Below are 20,303 nucleotides of genomic sequence, written 5' to 3' on the forward strand. Positions count from 1 at the left end.
ATTATGTAAAATAAGTTATATATTCAGGGAGATAACATAATTACATCCATCAGCTAATTCTAACCACTAAAAATACATGGGTATAAGGGGGGAAAGCAGTTCAATTTATAGGCAAAAACTAAGCCCTGAAAACACCAAGAAAACTTAACAAAAATCCTCCTAGTCACAAGTGTACAACGTTTTTAACTTTAAACTTATATTATCTTGACTTGACCTTGCAACAACTCAGTAAATACATAGGCAAAGAATTAATATACTATTTATACAGGTTTAAAAAACATGCATATATGATATGATTTCACAACAGATAATACAAAATCAGGAATTAGAAGAGAGCTCTCTTGACTCTTGGCTTCTTCTACATCAGGCTAACATTCATACTAATATCTTTACTCAAGTATGTTACTGAAACAATTAAATACTTTAATAGTCACTTTATACCTTAAAAATTCTTCATAATATCCCAATTATAATGAATAAAACATTTCTAAGAATTTTCCAAGGACAGATATAAAGGTTTTACATAAATATGGTGAGTTTTTTATAATCCTAGTCCTTTCCTTACCCCACTGATACACTATAAAAAACTAATACAGTATAAAAAATACAGCACAATATACTTTCTATTTTCAAGACTAAATATCCTTGAGTAGTTTACTTCAAAAAGCACCAAATCACTTTATATTCTTTGCCAAATATTTTGAGACAAAAGCAGTGAGACCTTGAAAAATTCTGGGGGAATTCAGAGTTAAGATTTACATTCCCTGACAGGAACATATAAATTTTCTAAAGCAATAAATTCTGCTCTTTTATTTTATTATATTTGATACCCTGGTAGCTCAGATGGTAAAGAATCCACCTGCAATGCAGGAGACCTGGGTTCGATCCCTAGGTTGGGAAGATCCCCTGGAGGAGGGCACGGCAACCCACTCCAGTATTCTAGACTGGAGAATCCCCATGGACAGAGATGCCTGGCAAGCTACAGTCCCTAGGGTCGCAAAGAGTTGGACCCAACTGAGCAACTAAGCATATACACATACATACAAAAAAGAATATTGGAGATATATATTCATTATGAAAGTCTTCCCTGGTGGTTCAGATGGTGAAGAATCTGCCTGCAATATGAAAGACCCAGGTTTGATCCCTGGGTTGGGAAGATCCCCAGAAGGGAATGGCTACCCATTCAGTATTCTTGCCTAGAGAATTCCATGGACAGAGGAGCCTAGAGGAATACAGTCCATAATGTCACAAACAGTCAGACACGACTGAGTGACTGGGCACACATTAAAATCAATGCTGCCTTGAACATGTCTGCTTGTACATCAGTGCAAATGATTTTCTTGGATTTATAGCTGAAAGTGAATTTTTCTAAGCCATAGGGATAAGAAAACTTTACAAAATACTACATAATGCCTTTCAAAGATTTTTAAACCACTTTCACCATATTTAGCAACACTTTTATTAACAGAAATCTTAATTTTTGCCAAGTAGGTGGATATAAAAAGTTATCTCACTGTGACCTAAATTTTGCATTTCCCTGATTCCTACTGCTGCTGCTGCTGCTGCTAAGTCGCTTCAGTCATGTCCGACTCTGTGTGACCCCATAGATGGCAGCCCACCAGGCTCCCCCATCCCTGGGATTCTCCAGGCAAGAACACTGGAGTGGGTAGCCATTTCCTTGTCCAATGCATGAAAGTGAAAAGTGAAAGTGAAGTCGCTCAGTTGTGTCCCACTCTGTGAGACCCTATGCAGCCCACCAGGCTCCTCCATCCATGGGATTTTCCAGGCAAGAGTACTGGAATGGGGTGCCCATGCTGTTGCAAATCTTTTTATATGATTATTAGAAATTTGTGTTTGTTCACCTGGAAATGACTGTTATAGACATTTTTTCTATTAGATGGTTATTTTATAGGGGCTCCCTACAAATACTCTAAAATAATCATCTGCTGCTATGTGTTGCAAATAATCTTTACTCCATTTGTTGCTTGTCCTATTTGTATTATCTTTTAGTAAAGAGAAGTTCTTCATTCTAATATAGCAGAATTTATCAATCTTTTCTGCTTAGTGATTTTGTATTTTTTTTGAAAAGTCCCTCCTAACACTAAGTCAGAAAATTTTTCCTCTTTTTTTCCTAAAACTTTTACTGTTCACATCTGGAAAGTATTACTGAATATAGCATATAAATAGGGATTCAATTCCTTTTTTTCAGTTGGAAGAGTTAATTACTCCAGCACCATTTATTAAATGGTGCTTCTTTTTCCCCTTATGATCTACCACCTCATTATATATATTTCCATATATGTGTGTAGATAGACTTGGAAGTTCCTTCTATTGTCTTATTGGTCAATTTCTCTATCCCTGTGCCATTCTCACACTGTTTAAATTACTATAGCTTTATAATGAGCCTTGATAATCCAGAAAGCATGTCTCAGTCAACACCATACACACACACACACACACACACACACACACAAACAACTACATACATTTTTCTTCTTCTTGGCCTTTACTCACACATACAAATATTAGAATTAGCTCATCAAAAAAGTTAGGGTTTTATTAGCATTGTTTTGGATAAACAGTAATCAGATTTGACAGTCTTGGGTCTCTGAATCCATGATACAGGGTATATTACCATTTATTCAGGTATTTGTAATGTCTTTTAAAAGTTTTATCATTTTATCCACATAGGTCTTATATAACTTATAATAGATTTGTCTCTATTTCTTTTTACTTTTTATTATGAAAAATTGTAAATATATTCAAATAGAAAGTAAATGGCAATGAACACCATGTACACTCCCTAGATGCAAATATTATCAACTCATGGTCATTATTATTTTATCTATAACTATATACACTCCTTTACCTCACTCTCAACCTTTCTCTTTAGGAAAGTTGCTGCTATGTTCTAGGGGCACCTAAAAGAATTGGTACCTTTATTATGAACTGTGGGCTTTGACGTAATAAATAGTCATTCTTTGCCCCCCTTCATGCCTTTAGTCCTGACTTCTGTCAATCAGAGAGTAAAATCACAAACACTACTTTCTTTTTGTTTACATTTTTACCTAGGGGGAAAAAATGTCTGAACGACTGTTCAGTTCAGTTCAGTCACTCAGTCGTGTCAGACTCTTTGCGACCCCATGAATTGCAGCATGCCAGGCCTCCCTGTGCATCACCAACTCCCGGAGTTTACCCAAACTCATGTCCATCGAGTCGGTGATGCCATCCAGCCATCTCATCCTCTGGCGTCCCCTTCTCCTCCTGCCCCCAATCCCTCCCAGCATCAGGGTCTTTTCCAATGAGTCAACCCTTCGCATGAGGTGGCCAAAACACTGGAGTTTCAACTTCAGCATCAGTCCTTCCAATGAACACCCAGGACTGATCTCCTTTAGGATGGACTGGCTGGATATCCTTGCAGTCCAAGGGACTCTCAAGAGTCTTCTCCAATACCACACTTCAAAAGCATCAATTCTTCAGCACTCAGCTTTCTTCACAGTCCAACTCTTACATCCATATATGACCACAGGAAAAACCATAGCCTTGACTAAACAGACCTTTGTTGGCAAAGTAATGTCTCTGCTTTTGAATATGCTATCTAGGTTGGTCATAACTTTCCTTCCAAGGACTGGGCATCTTTTAATTTCATGGCTGCAGTCACCATCTGCAGTGATTTTGGAGCCCCCCAAAATAAAGTCTGACACTGCTTCCACTGTTTCCCCATCTATTTCCCATGAAGTGATGGGACCAGATGCCATGATCTTAGTTTTCTGAATGTTGAGCTTTAAGCCAACTTTTTCACTCTCCTCTTTCACTTTCATTAAGAGGCTTTTTAAGACTGCTTATTTCTGGACAATGAGATTTTGAGAGTCTTGTACTTTTGAGTATTTTTGTACTTTTCTGTATTGGCTTAACTTTAATGGACTTTTTTTCCAATAAAAACTGTAAAGTCATCACCCTGAAGAAAAGAATAGCAAACTGATCCTCTTTTCAGATGTATCAACCCAGTTTTCCTGAAAATATGTCACTTACCACCAACTTCAGTTAACTCTGTGATCTTCTGAAATTCTGGCTTAGAAAGGTAAATTCCTAAATTTTGAAGACAAGTGTTCAGATCCCCATAATCAATATTTTCATCTTTAATTTCATCAATAGCTTTAATGACATCAGTCAACACTGAAAATAAAGCAGTGTGCAAATAAGTATTAAATATACGTCAAAAAGAAAACACCAATAGTAAGATGAATTTTGGTTTTAACATACCAATGAAATACTAAAAATTTCACAGATGTTATATATGAAAAGCATTGTCAGAATCTTTAATAATATGAACATTAATAAGTTATAAAATCACAGTATGAAATATGTGGAGAGAAGAGAAGAATCAATGAACTGAAAGATAGCAAACTCACTCAATGAACAACACAAAGAAAATGGGTTGAAATAAAAAAGAATAGAGTCTCAGGGACCTGTGGTAGTATAAAAAAAATGATCTAGTATTGTAAAATCAGAGTCTCAGAAGAAAAGAGAGACAGCATGGCTAAAAAGGTACTCAAAGAAATAATGGCTAAACAATTTCCAAATTTTTAGCAACAGATATGAACCTACAGATCCAAGAAAATAAATGAAACTCAAACAGGATAAAGCCAAAGAAATCCATGTCAAGACACATCATAATTAAACACAAAGAAAAAAATTTTTAAGTAGTTTTTAAAAACTGACACTTTACCTATGGGGGGAAAAAAAACTAATGAAAATTTCCCTCAGAAACCATGGACACCGATGCCGGGAGCCGGCATATTGCATATTGAGTGCATATTGCATATTGAGTGCAGCACTTTCCACAGCATCATCTTTCAGGATCTGGAATAGCTCAACTGGAATTCTATCACTGCCGGGAGCCAGCGTGAGGAGCTCCACCCATGACAAAGGTCATGAGGAAGGAGGCTCGGCATACGCAAAGGCGGGATCGAGCCTCAGGAGTCCCCCTGGAAATTCTCGAGCATCTACCTCCCAAACCAGAGTCTGCCTACTTTCTGCTTTTTGCTTTCACCTACACCTCTGACTTTACAGGGGGCTGTCCCCCACTACCTCTCTCTGAAAAAAGAGTTAGCTTACAGCTCCAGTTAATAATTCCTGGGTGTGACAGTGTTTAACCTACAAACTCCTTTGGAAATCCTCTAGCCTGCCTGAATAGGTTTTTCCGGCCACATGTGATTGTTCAGAGCCTCCCAACTGTGAGAGGCAGGAGATGTTCTAAACTGCCTAAACACAGATTCCTTTGAGTAGTTAAAAGATTGATTAGAAATTGTATTGGTGAAGGGTTTTTCACTTGTTGGGCCAATGTTTGCTGCTAAGTCTCCATACTCCCTACCTACTGTGTCCTTGGCAGTGTATTGATTGATATAATGGGTGTATAGAAATGTAAAATGCAGCTTTGTCCAATGCTTTTTGGAAGGCTGGTGCCTGACTTTGGAATAATCACCTTTAGAGAAAAATAAGTTTCTTAAAATGTTAACAGGCCTCCGGGCCAGAAGATGATGTCAATCACCTGAACTTTTGCATATGATAAGTTTGAAAGCCTGGCTTCGATTAGAACCAGGAACTGCTGTCCTTGCATGACTCCACCCCTTCCCCCATTATCCTCTATGCATAACTTAAGGTATAAAAACTACTTTGGAAAATAAAGTGCGGGCCTTGTTCACCGAAACTTGGTCTCCCCATGTCGCTCTCTCTCCCAAATTCTAGCTGAGTCTCCATCTGGAGCGCGGAACCCACCATGCTTGCTAATTATGCCTGGGCTTCTAAGATCCGACCAGGGAGGCCTCAGTGTCTCCTCTCCTTCGGGAGAACGGAAGGACGCCTGCGGCCTACGTAAGTGGTGCAAACTTCTTGTCTTGAAGTTTTATTGGTCTCCCGCGTAAACCAAGCTACTCAGCCTCTTTTCTCCACTGAATTTTCCTACTGAGCTATCCTCATTCTATTACTCTTTGTATCCTTAATTAACGTGTAATTAAGCAGCTGTTTCCTGACCCTCGCCTATGCCGTCTCTCCTTCGAATACCCTGGATCAGCTGGGGCTGGACCCCGGCACACCATAAAGAAGTGGCACCAGATTTTTCAAGTGCTGAAAGAAAAGAACTGTCAACCCCAAATTCATACTTAGAAAAAAAATATCCTTCAGGAATGAAGGGAAAATCAAGATGTTCTCAGATGAAAGAAAATGAAGAGAATCTGTTGACAGTAAACCAACGAATGGTTAAATGGAAGATGTTTAAACAGAAAGAAAAGGATAAAACAAAGAACTTTGGAGTATCAGGAAGGAAGAATAAAAAGTGGTAAGCCAAAATATAGGTAAATATAGTAGGCTTTCCTTCTCTTAATTTTTAAATCACATTTGATGGTTGAGGCAAAAATTATAAAACTGTCCAATATGCTTTTAAATATATGTAAAGGATATATTTAAGACAATTATATCATACATAGGGGAGGGTAAAGGGACATAAGGATAGACAATATTTCTATACTTCATTTGAACTGGTAAAATAATGACAGCAGTAGACTGTGATAAGTTTTATATATATATATATATATAAAATACCTGAAGCAACCACCAAAAAGAGATACACTCTAAAATAATATAGATAAATCAAAATGGAATTCTAAAAATGGGCAAAATATTTGAATATATATTACACCAAAGACACCTGAAGGGCTAGCAAGCATATACAAAAATACTCAACATCATTAGCCATTAGGGAAATGAAAATTAAAAGCAAAATAAGATATCACTAGACACTTATTATAACAGTTAAAATTTTAAAAAACCAAGCATTGACAAAGGTGTAAAGAACCTAGAATCTTTATACATTGCTGTTGAGAAAGAAAATGTTATAGCTACTTTGGAAAACAGTTTGGCAACTTGTTAAAGACCTAAACATAAATTTACTATACAGACTAACAATCTTTCTCCTAGGGATTTACCCATGAGAAATAAAAGCATATGTCCACAGAAAGACATGTATGCAAATATTAATTTCATTACTACTGATAAAAGTCACAAATTGAAAAAGTCAAATGTCTATGAACTTGCCACCCATCAACAAAACAGAGTATATCTATAAACTGTAATATGAATTTGTCCATAAAAAGGAATGAACTATTGATACTTACTGCAACGTGAATTAACCTTAAAAACATTATGCAAAATGAAGGAAGCCAAGTATGAAAGACATGTTGTATGATTTAATTTGTATTAACTGTCAAAAAAAAAAAAGGCCCAATCATAGAGCCTGAAAGCAAATTAGTGGTTGTCTAGGGATTGGGTGAAGATTAATTAAAATGGGCATGAGAGAATTTTCAGGACTGATAGAAATGTTACAAACTGGATTGTGTCTACTTCTGGGTATATAGCTAAAAGAATCAAAGTAGCAGCCTAAAGAGATATCTGTATGCCCATCTGTATAGCAGTACTATTCACAACAGCCAAGTGGTGGAAGAAACACATGTGTGCACTGACAAATGAATAAGCAAAATGTGGTGTATCAGATCAGATCAGATCCGTCGCTCAGTCATGTCCAACTCTTTGCGACCCCATGAATTGCAGCACGCCAGGCCTCCCTGTCCCTCACCAACTCCCAGAGTACACTCAGACTCACGTCCATCGAGTCAGTGATGCCATCCAGCCATCTCATCCTCTGTCGTCCCCTTCTCCTCCTGCCCCCAATCCTTCCCAGCATCAGAGTCTTTTCCAATGAGTCAACTCTTGGCATGAGGTGGCCAAAGTACTGAAGTTTCAGCTTTAGCATCATTCCTTCCAAAGAAATCCCAGGGCTGATCTCCTTCAGAATGGACTGCCTGGATCTCCTTGCAGTCTAAGGGACTCTCAAGAGTCTTCTCCAACACCACACACAGTTCAAAAGCATCAATTCTTCGGCGCTCAGCCTTCTTCACAGTACAACTCTCACATCCATACATGACCACAGGAAAAACCATAGCCTTGACTAGATGAATCTTTGTTGGCAAAGTAATGTCTCTGCTTTTGAATATGCTATCTAGGTTGGTCATAACTTTCCTTCCAAGGAGCAAGCGTCTTTTAATTTCATGGCTGTAGTCACCATCTGCAGTGATTTTGGAGCCCAGAAAAATAAAGTCTGACACTGTTTCCACTGTTTCCCCATCTATTTCCCATGAAGTGGTGGGACTGGATGCCATGATCTTCGTTTTCTGAATGTTGAGCTTTAAACCAACTTTTTCACTCTCCTCTTTCACTTTCATCAAGAGGCTTTTTAGTTCCTCTTCACTTTCTGCCATAAGGGTGGGGTCATCTGCATATCTGAGGTTATTGATATTTCTCCCAGCAATCTTTATTCCAGCTTGTGTTTCTTCCAGTCCAGTGTTTCTCATGATGTACTCTGAGTATAAGTTAAATAAACAGGGTGACAATATACAGCTTTGATGAACTCCTTTTCCTATTTGGAACCAGTCTGTTGTTCCATGTCCAGTTCTAACTGTTGCTTCCTGACCTGCATACAAATTTCTCAAGAGGCAGATCAGGTGGTCTGGTATTCCCATCTCTTTAAGAATTTTCCACAGTTTATTGTGATCCACAGTCAAAGGCTTTGGCATAGTCAATAAAGCAGAAATAGATGTTTTTCTGGAACTCTCTTGCTTTTTCCATGACCCAGCGGACGTTGGCAATTTGATCTCTGGATCCTCTGCCTTTTCTAAAACCAGCTTGAACATCAGGAAGTTCATGGTTCACATATTGCTGAAGCCTGGCTTGGAGAATTTTGAGCATTACTTTACTAGTGTGTGAGATGAGTGCAATTGTGCGGTAGTTTGAGCATTCTTTGGCATTGCCTTTCTTTGGGATTGGAATGAAAACTGACCTTTTCCAGTCCTGTGGCCACTGCTGAGTTTTCCAAATTTGCTGGCATATTGAGTGCAGCACTTTCACAGCATCATCTTTCAGGATTTGGAATAGCTCAACTGGAATTCCATCACCTCCACTAGCTTTGTTCGTAGTGATGCTTTCTAAGGCCCACTTGACTTCACATTCCAGGATATCTGGCTCTAGGTCAGTGATCACACCATCGTGATTATCTGGGTCATGAAGATCTTTTTTGTACAGTTCTTCTGTGTATTCTTGCCATCTCTTCTTAATATCTTCTGCTTCTCAGATGAATAGATAAGAAAGCTATGGTACATATACACAATGGAGTATTACTCAGCCATTAAAAAGAATACATTTGAATCAGTTCTAATGAGGTGGATGAAACTGGAGCCTATTATACAGAGTGAAGTAAGCCAGAAAGAAAAACACCAATACAGTATACTAACGCATATATATGGAATTTAGAAAGATGGTAACAATAACCTTGTGTACGAGACAGCAAAAGAGACACTGATGTATAGAACAGTCTTATGGACTCTGTGGGAGAGGGAGAGGGTGGGAAGATTTGGGAGAATGGCATTGAAACATGTAAAATATCATGTATGAAAGGAGTAGCCAGTCCAGGTTCGATGCACGATACTGGATGCTTGGGGCTGGTACACTGGGACGACCCAGAGGGATGGTATGGAGAGGGAGGAGGGAGGAGGGTTCAGGATGGGGAACACATGTATACCTGTGGCGGATTCATTTTGATATTTGGCAAAACTAATACAATTATGTAAAGTTTAAAAATAAAATAAAATTTAAAAAAAGAAAAAAAAATATCTTCTTCTGTTAGGTCCACAGTGGAATATTATTCAACATGAAAAAGGATGGAAATTCTGACACATGCTACAACACAGATCTTGAGGGCATTATGATAAACAAAATAAGCCAGTCACAGAAAGACAAATGCTGTATGATTCTACTAGGGTATCTCAAGTGAGCAAATTCACAGAAACAGAAAGTATTGTAGAATGATGATTTCCAGAGATGGAGGGTCAAGGATGGGTAATTTTTATTTAACTGGTATAGGTATATAGATATAACTGGTATACAGATTAAGCACAAGCTGGAATCAAGATTGCTGGGAGAAATATCAATAACCTCAGATGTGCAGATGTTACCACTCTTACGGCAGAAAGTGAAGAAGAACTACAGAGCCTCTTGATGAAAGTGAAAGAGGAGAGTGAAAAAGTTGGCTTAAAACTCAACATTCAGAAAACGAAGATCATGGCATCCAGTCCCATCACTTCATGGCAAATAGATGGAGAAACAATGGAAACAGTGACAGACTTTATTTGGGTTGGGGGGGGGTGCTCCAAAATCACTGCAGATGGTCACTGCAGCCATGAAATTAAAAGACGCTTGTTTCTTGGAAGAAAAGTTGTGACCAACCTAGACAACATATTAAAAAGCAGAGACATTACTTTGCCAACAAAGGTCCATCTGGTAAAAGCTCTGGTTTTTCCAGTAGTCATGTATGGATGTAAGAGTTGGACTATAAAGCTAGCTGAGCACCAAAGAATTGATGCTTTTGAACTGTGGTGTTGGAGAAGACTCTTGAGATTCCCTTGGACTGCAAGGAGATCCAACCAGTCCATCCTAAAGTAAATCAGTCCTGAATATTCATTGAAAGGACTGATGCTGAAGCTGAAACTCCAATACTTTGGCCACCTGATGCAAAGAACTGATTGATTTGAAAAGACCCTGATGTTGGGAAAGACTGAAGGCAGGAGGAGAAGGGGACAACAGAGGATGAGATGGTTGGATGACATCACTGACTCTATGGACATGAGTGAGTAAACTCTGGGAGTTGGTGATGAACAGGGAGGCAAATGCCATGAGATAGTGATGGACAGGGAAGCCTGGCATGCTGCAGTCCATGGGGTTGCAAAGAGTCGGACACGACTGAGCAACTGAGCTGAACTGAACTGAACTGATAGAGTTTCAATTTTGTAAGATAAAAAGCTTTGGAAACTGGTTGCACAACAATGTGAATGCACTTAAAACTAAAATTACTGAAATGTACATTTAAAAATGGCTAAGATGGTGAGACTTGCCTGGTGGTCCAGTGGCTAAGAATCTGCCTTCCAGTGCAGGAGATACAGGTTCAATCCCTGGTCAGGGAACTAAGATCCCATATGCTGTGGAGCAACTAAACCCACGTGCACTGCAACTAGAAAAAGCCTACGTGCCACAACAAAAGCCCACTCGTCACAACTAAAAAAAGCCTGTGCACCACAACAAAGACCCAGAGCAAAGAGTCAGCTGTGACCAAGACAGACACTACTTCACAAAATAGCAATGAAAGAATGATTGAATTTGTGAATGAATGATTGTATGGTGAAGCATTCAAGAAATCGATTTACTACTAGCATCTTGAAGGAATCCAGAGATTTAAGCACTTATATTAACCAGAAATGACAAATGATAATATAGCTTTTAACATGAGATTCTTCATCTAGGTATAAAAGGAAGTTTCTTCCTTTGGATTAACTTTTTCTTATCTGAGAAGTCTTTTAGGAAGAGACAGAAAGTTAACTTCTTTTTAAGCATATGAATAAACAGAAGGAAATAAAACAGCATGCCTTCATAACTTTCATTGCTTTTTAATCTCACAGAAAAAATTAATTATTTATATAAAACATTAAAACATTGCAAATAATAAAAAACTAGATTGTGGTGTGACTATAAATTTGTAAATCAGTGCATGGGAGATTCTATGTATGTAAATTTTACCTCAATAGAACTGTTTCTTTTTTAATGTTCTAAAACAAAGATAAACCAAAGTATTTGATTCAAACAAGTTCCTCCTTAAAAAAGTAAATCATTCATCAATAGCTAATAATGGAGCTAATTACCTATTTGACCTCCTCATTATCATTACCATTACTGTACATGGGTATAGCACTCTCCAGTTCATAAAATCCACATAACAATTCTATAAAGTAAGCAAGTTAGTTCTTAGTACCCTGATACATAAAGTTTTTAAAAAACTGCCAATGGCTTGTCAAGGGTTTTGGAACTATTAGTACATAAATAAGCAAATTCAGTTCGTTGAACCTAATTCTCCTCAACCTAACTGATCTTTCCTCAAATGACTTTAAAATAAATGTCCTACCTACCATCATATTCAGGAAGATTTTGCTCTTTAGAGACAGCACTCACAAAGTCATCTAATTTCACCATTCCATTTTCTGTAAAATAAAAAGTTGAGATGATACATTCTATTATGCTGCTGCTGCTGCTAAGTCACTTCAGTCATGTCCAACTCTGTGCGACCCCATAGACAGCAGCCCACCAGGCTCCCCCGTCCCTAGGATTCTCCAGGCAATAACACTGGAGTAGGCTGCCATACTTTTGTGTAAAAGGCAAATTCACATTTTAATACAACTATGAAAAAAAAATACTTACCTTCACTTAATCATCAGCTTATTTCTTCTACATAGCCTGTCTCCCTAGATGAGTCTTTCTAAATTAGGTCTGTTGATTTCAACAATCACTGAGAGTATATTAGTGCCAAGAACTATGCTAGGCACCAAGGACACAAAAGTAAGTTAGACACCGTCCCTGCTTTTTCAATGTTTATTATAAAGTGCAAAGGACAGGGTTAGGTACTCAGTTCTTGATAGATACAGGAAAAAGGAAAGGTGCCCAAAGAGATGGACCATGAGAAAGCTAATGAGTCTATTTCACATAATTATGAAAACCCAGTCAACCAATATGCTATCCATTGATACCTTGACAATGCTAACCAGCCCTAACAGACCCACATATCCCCAATCCCTACCCCCAGTATCCAGCTAGTCCAAACAACACCTATTTTAGGTACAAACCTTCCACAGTGTTCATACTAATCCTGATAATCAGAAAAAAGGCTGAAAAAATTTAGTGGCTTCTACCCTTTAGATTTTTTAAAATTATTTTGTATTAAGGTAATATTCATCTATATCATTGCATGTATATTTCTACCTCAATATATGCTACAGTGTGCTCACTACCAAAAATTTAGTTTCCACCTGTTATCATACAATTGATCCCTTTTACCCATTTTGTTCCACCCCCAACACTTACCCCTGGTAACCATTTACTCTGATCTCTACTCCTTAGATTTTTTTAAAAAATCAAACCTTCTTTCTTATTTGCCTTACCTAACAGTTTTGCTCAGGGTCTAATAATTCACTCCTAATGTTATTTCTGTCAGTCTTTTCCCAAAATGTTGCCTATGCCCTCTTTTCAACTGAACTTTTGCTGTGGAAAATTCTTACTTAATGATAAAGCAACTTCTCTAACACAAAAATCTTTCTTAGAAACTCAAACTCTGCCCTAAACTTAGGCTGGTGAGTAAGATATGCTATTTTATTCCTAGATGCTATTTAATAACTGCTTGCCTTGATTAAGTATCACTAGCCCTAAATTCCTAGCTACAGTACTCCCTCTACATTTTAGAATCTCCAATTATTTCTCCGTGGACTCCCTAGGCTATTTACTGAGAGACTTTTGAACCTCTGGGGTATCGCAGTCTTGCTACTTGAACCTCTCTTCTATAACTAGATAAGCTTTCCCCAGGATCTGTCCCACACTAGAAGACACAGCTAGGAATAGTGATGAAGAACCTTACAGAAAGAATTCTGAAATACAAAAGACCTACCTAGACCCTCCAAATCAATCTATTACATCAAACTTCCCAGAAATCGTTTTTTACTACTCTCAATTTTAAAATATATGTATATATTGGTGTATAGTTGATTTACAACCTTGTGTTATTAATAGTTTTTGCTCTACAGCAAGATGAATTAGTAATACATATATCCACTTTTTTTTAGATTATTTTCCCATATAGGTCATTACAGAGTACTGAGTGAAGTTCTCTGTGCTATACAGTTAGTCCTTATTAGTTACCTATTTTATATATAACTACTTCCAATTTTTGTTTGTTCTTTCTGAATCTTCTTTATAATGACCCATTCCATTCCCAGTTGAGAGATCTTACTCCAACATTTAATAATATCATGTAAAAGTATCTAATTTTTTTTTTCAAAAAGTTTGATGTTATCAGTCTCTCACCGTTTCTAGCAGTGTCGGTCACAATCTTCTTGAATTCTTTATCTGATAAAGTAATTCCTAGTGAAGGCAAAATGGACTGAAGTTCTTCTGCATCTATGTAATTTTCTTGGAGTTTTTTGATAGTTTCACAGACATTTCCTAAATATACAAAATGTGGAAGACTATTCAGCAACATAATTTATTTATGTGTCTTAGCAATAATTGGCAGCTAAAGTCTTTTTCTTATAATCAGAAATCAAGTTTTACTTACTTAATACCACCTTAAAACTCTTCATATTTATGTTGTATCTTACATTATACCTAATGTTTCTCTTACAGCTCAAACACAAAAATGTCTTGAAATTCTATGAACATTTATAAACTATTTGTTTGGAGGATCAATCTGTTCCAGTGGCCCAGCCAATGAGGTTTGATTCTTTTTTTGGTGTGGGGGGCATATCACACAGCTTGTAGATCTTAATTCCCCAAACAGGGACTGAACCCAGACATTTAGCTGTGAAAGCACAGAGCCCCAACCACTGGACTGCCAAGGAATTCCCTGCAGATTGTTTCTGATTAAAATATAATGCTTGGGGCTGGTGCACTGGGACGACCCAGAGGGATGGAATGGGGAGGGAGGAGGGAGGAGGGTTCAGGATGGGGAACACATGTAAACCTGTGGCGGATTCATTTTGATATTTGGCAAATCTAATACAGTTATGTAAAGTTTAAAAATAAAATAAAATTTAAAAAAATAAAAATAAAAAAAAAAAAATATAATGAAGGAGTCCAAGAGATCAAAATATCAATGTGTCATGTTTAAATTTCAAGATTTCAGACAAAAATTGAGAGTTCTCTCCCATCCTATCACTTTACCTACCATTTTTCAGTTCACAACCTTCAAAATTATAAAATTCTAGCAGACACACCTGACCGTAATGAGCTTCCTAATATAATGTACTGAAATGGGAAAAATATCACCTCTGTTGTATTCTGGCAAAAATGTATACCCTGAATTTATTCATGAAGAAATACAAGAAAACCCAAAATGAGGGATGTTACACAAAACAACTAGTCAATGCTCTTCCAAAGTATCAAGGTCATGAAATATTGAAAAACCATCCCAGATTGAAGGAGACTAGGACACATGACAACTAAGTATAACATGTGATTCTGAATGAGATTCTGGATCAGAAACAGGACATTCATAGAAAAACAGTCAAATTTTTAATAAGGTCCTATGTTAGTAAATATTGTTGTATCAGTGTTAATTTTCCAGTTTTTTGTTATACTGTGGTTATATAAGATATTAATAGGTCAGAACATTAGATGAAGAGTATGTAGAAATGTTTTCATTTCTGTGTAACTCTTATGAATTTAAAATTATTTAATAATGAAAAATGTTAAATGTTTTTTAAATGTAAATCAAGTGGCAGTCACATTTCACAGATGCTCAATCATCATCAGTTTATTTGGAGAAGTTGTATGAGATAAACTATTTTATCTTTTTCCAAATACAGAATGCTAAGTATGACAGTGGTAGGTGAAATCATTTGATTTTAGTGATACCAGCAAGGTAGATAACCACTTTCTACCACAATCCTGTTCTACCCACTGGCTAAATGCCTACTACTCCATTATTCCTTTAATCAGAGCTTTAATTCTTAATGAAATACAAAAAACCTCAGAGACAGAAATGAGGCATGGCATAAAAGCAGTGCATCAGTAAAGGAATCAGAATAAACATCTTTATGCCTCCTTAATAGATCACACTCCTTTTTCAACTGAGTTATTAGAAGCATGCATGTGTGTGTGTTAGTCGCTCCATCGTGTCTAACTCTTTGCGACCCTGTGGATGGTAGCCCACCAGACTCCTCTGTCCATGGAGTTCTCCAAGCAAGAATACTGGAGTGGGTTGCCATTCCCTTCTCCAGGGGATCTTTTTGACCCAGGGATTGAACCCAGGTCTCCGGCACTGCAGGCAGATTTGTTAACATCTGAGCCACCAGGGAATAAGAATCACTAATGATTCACAAAGCATTCATCTTAACAACATCACTCAGTACAAAATATAATTTTTAAATGCTGGTAAATTTCTTGAAATAAAACAAATATAAATTAACTCCAGCTGAGGCCTATAGAAAGGAGTGTTTAATTGGGTTCCTTACACAATATGTCCCTGGAGAAAGACATGGCAACCCACTCCAGCATTCTTCCTTGGAGAAGCCCATGGACAGAGAAGCCTGGTGGATTATGGTCCATAGTGTTGCAAAGAGTTGGACATGACTGAAGTGACTAAGCATGCATGCACATACACAATACTTCCATGATATAAGTAGTACATAAGAGAAAAACATACTCTGGTTGGGAAGTCACTGCTCATCTTTGAGGAATATCATAAAGCCTTAGGGATCTGAGATGTATACTATTAATTATTTTCTCTTGATATTCCCACATCCATAAGAAATAATACCTGAACAGTGTGGAGATTCCTTAAAAATCTGGAAATAGAACTGCCATACAACCCAGCAATCCCACTGCTGGGCATACACACGGAGGAAACCAGAACTGAAAGAGACACGTATACCCCAATGTTCATCACAGCACTGTTTACAATAGCCAGGACATGGAAGCAAACTAGATGCCCATCAGCAGACAAATGGATAAGAAAGTTGTGGTACATATACACAATGGAATATTACTCAGCTATTAAAAAGAATGCATTTGAATCACTTCTAATGAGGTGGATGAAACTGGAGCCTATTATACAGAGCGAAGTAAGTCAGAAAGAAAAACACCAATACAGTATATTAACGCATATATATGGAATTTAGAAAGATGGTAATGATGACCATATATGCAAGACAGCAAAAGAGACACAGATGTAAAGAACAGACTTTTGGACTCTGGGAGAAGGCAAGGGTGGGATGATTTGAGAGAATAGCATTGAAACATGTATATTATCATGTGTGAAACAGATATCCAGTCCAGGTTCGATTCAGGAGACAGGGTGCTCAGGGCTAGTGCACTGGGATGACCCTGAGGGATGGGATAGGGAGGGACGTGGGAGGGGGATTCAGGATGGGAGCACACTGTACACCCATGGCTGATTCATGTGAATGTATGGCAAAAAATCACAATATTGTAATTACCTTCCAATTAAAATTAAAAAAAAAAAAGAATATCTGAAGTACTATGGATATCCTAAATTTAAATTATGGAACTCTGAGCAAAAATTTCACATAGACTTCATATATAATTGGTTAAATAAATGACAAAAAAAAAAGCATTTCCAAAGGAAAATAGGCCCTCTACTTTCTCGGGAACTTGTTCAGTTACTAAGTCATGTCTGACTCTCTGCAACCCCACGGACTGCAGCACACCCGGCTTCCCTGTCCTTCACCATCTCCTGGAATTTACTCAAACTCATGTCCATTGAGTCAGTGATGCCATCCAACCATCTCATCCTCTGAACTTGAGTGATTCCAATTAATCGCTGAATAAACTTCTCAGCCCAAGTTCAGTTCAGTTCAGTTCAGTCGCTCAGTTGTGTCCGACTCTTTGCAACCCCATGAATTGCAGCACGCCAGGCCTCCCTGTCCATCACCAACTCCCAGAGTTCACTCAAACTCATGCTCCCCTCAAAAAGGGAGCATCTGGAAAGGAACTCCTATCAAAACCACAGTATTGTATCCCTGGCCTGAATTCCAAAAGTGATGGTTATCCAGAGTATTGACAATTGAAATGCCTACAACTATCTAATAATTGCTTACTTCAGCTCATTTCTATAATAACTAAAGGGCCCAGATGTTGTCTTACATATATGATACTGACCCAGAGCATTAATTGCAGTTTTTTCCTGAGATGAAACTTGTTTTAGAAGACTAGAGCTCCTTCTCACAGCTGGCTTCTGAAGTTTTGGGATACTAAAAATATCACTTTTATCCAGGGACTTTTTGAGGCCTGAAACATGCTTCAAGTCTTGTGGTTTAGACTTTGAGTCATGAATTTCAACTTTCTCTGAACTTTTCTTAAAGTTCATGCCATCCTTTGAATATGGTTCCTGGAATTCTATATCACTGCTATCAACCTCATCCTGGAATTTTCTTATTTGCAAAATATTTTTTGGTCTTTTAAATTCATAGTCATCATTCTCACTCATAATTTTATGATTTTGGAGGCTCTTTGTATTTAACTTTTGGAATAATGATGATTCAGACAGTCCAGAAGATAAAATGCTTTTCTTCCTATATTGTGGATAGCATCCTGACACATTTGATAACTTTCTTGAAGTAGCTTCATCCAAGGCTGTTCCTTCCATAATTGCTAAGCAAAAGAAACATCCATTAATTCATTTACCTGTACAATTTGTAAAGCCTTTTAAAAAACAATACTTACGTCCTCATGAAAACTTTTCAAGACATTATCATTTGCTCAAATACATCAGATGAAGTTAATAACTAATAAAGCTGATGACCAAAAGGTTGACTAGGTTAAATATAATCTACTGGTTTAATATAGTTAAATACTTCCATCCAACACTATTCATAGCAACACTGAATCTAAAGCAAAAGCCTACTGAAGTACATGGTTCTCATTCCTTACTCTTTCCCAATTCAGAAAGATAATAGACTAATAAACCAATATAGATACAAATCCCTTAGTTACGAGGGTGCAGAAATATGAAGAAGTTGTAAAGGGAAATTTTTAAATATTTACAAAGTTAGAACACTTTATAAATAAAATGATACTCTCCTAAAGTAAGACAGTAAAATAATAACCCTCTTAAAAATTTGCAGCATTTGCAGGAGGTTAGTAACTTCATACATAAAATAAAGTTTTTATAAAAATATTAATATCCCAGTTGGGGCTTCATTTACAAAATCCATCTCATGGCTCAGAATAGTACCTTGCATTTGAATAACACATTTAAAAATATATCAAATGTTATAACACTTGACCCTCAAAATAATTCCATGAGAGCATCAAGTTCCTATAAAACCAAAGAAAACAAGAGACTTCTAATAGAGTAGCAATACAATATTGATTATGAAGACATTTCATTTAGAGAAAAAAAAAGTTTCTTAGCTTAGGGTGTATTACAATGAACAATTGAAGGAAAGTGTTTGGATTTTAAGTGAAAAGTGAAAGTGAAGTCGCTCAGTCGTGTCCGACTCTTAGCGACCCCATGGACTGTAGCCTACCAGGCTCCTCCATCCATAGGATTTCCCAGGCAACAGTACTGGAGTGGGGTGCCATTGTCTTCTCCTTTAAAAATTTAGAAACTTAAAATTATTTTTTTATTATTATTATTTTTTAATTGACATATAACATTTTATTAGTTTTATGTATAAAAAGTCTAGAAATCCTTGAAGATAAAGACATTGACCTCTAAGTGCTACCTCTCAAAAAGGAATAGGGTAAAAAAATAAAATCTTTGACATTTCTGCTATTGGCCAAGACACCATAATAGGAACTAACTTTACCCTCCAACTTTAAGCAACTAAAAAACTGGACAAGATATGTGAAAAAGAATAATTTTCAGACACTGGACAAGAGGTAGCATAGGACAGTAATCCTTTAAAGAAGGGTAACAAATGAGCTGAGCCCTACCACTGCACTAGCTTACTGTCTGGACAGTTTCCACAGCACAGGAAAGTAAAACCTAAGTAGAGCCCACTGGTCTGAATGAGTAGAGAGAAGAGATTAGGAAGGCCAAAGAGGCTAGAATATGAGAGCAAAGAGAAAACAGAACTGCTGAGCTCTGGAGATCAGTGAAGGGGTCTGCTTGACACTTTGGCTGAGTACTGATCTGTACATACATGAGAGAGCATGACCTAATAACAAGGAAAGAATTACCAGAAAATTATAGGTAGAACAATTCCTAAGAATAATTTATGATCTCACCAACCAAAGCAGAAAGATCTTATAATATATGGGACATCTAGTAGAATCATCTGAAGAATGCTACCTTAGTAGTGGAGCTAAATTAGCATTAAAAGCTGCTCTGAGATCACCCTTAAAAAACTTTAGAAAACAAGCTTCCAAAGGACCTAACTGATTCCAACTACCTAAACTGCATCAGGACAAAATCCAACACTATTTAAAGGAATGCTACAAAAGTCAGCAAATAACATAAACTTCACAATGTATAGTATCCCATCAAAAACTACTAGGCATCCAAAATAATAGGAAAATATAAGCCACAATGAGCAGAAAAATCAATTGATAGAAACTGGTTCAGAAATGGAAGAGCTCATAAAACTATCATACAAATACATTAACACAGTAATTATTAGCATATTTTATATATTCAAAAA

General features: G+C 37.1%; 1 protein-coding gene across 1 annotated transcript in view; it reads right to left on the minus strand.

The window, feature by feature from the left end:
- The window catches only part of EFCAB13 (EF-hand calcium binding domain 13), a 239,483-nt gene that overhangs the window by 163,518 nt on the left and 55,662 nt on the right, over positions 1–20,303 (minus strand). Inside the window, exons 10-13 of the mRNA XM_055579601.1 lie at positions 17,818–18,309; positions 14,005–14,142; positions 12,063–12,134; positions 4,033–4,176 (exon numbers count right to left, since the gene is read on the minus strand). Coding sequence (XP_055435576.1) covers positions 4,033–4,176; positions 12,063–12,134; positions 14,005–14,142; positions 17,818–18,309 — 846 coding nt within the window. The remainder of the gene's footprint in view (positions 1–4,032; positions 4,177–12,062; positions 12,135–14,004; positions 14,143–17,817; positions 18,310–20,303) is intronic.

This window comes from Bubalus kerabau, chromosome 4, assembly GCF_029407905.1.
Source record: "Bubalus kerabau isolate K-KA32 ecotype Philippines breed swamp buffalo chromosome 4, PCC_UOA_SB_1v2, whole genome shotgun sequence".
Taxonomy (NCBI): domain Eukaryota; kingdom Metazoa; phylum Chordata; class Mammalia; order Artiodactyla; family Bovidae; genus Bubalus; species Bubalus kerabau.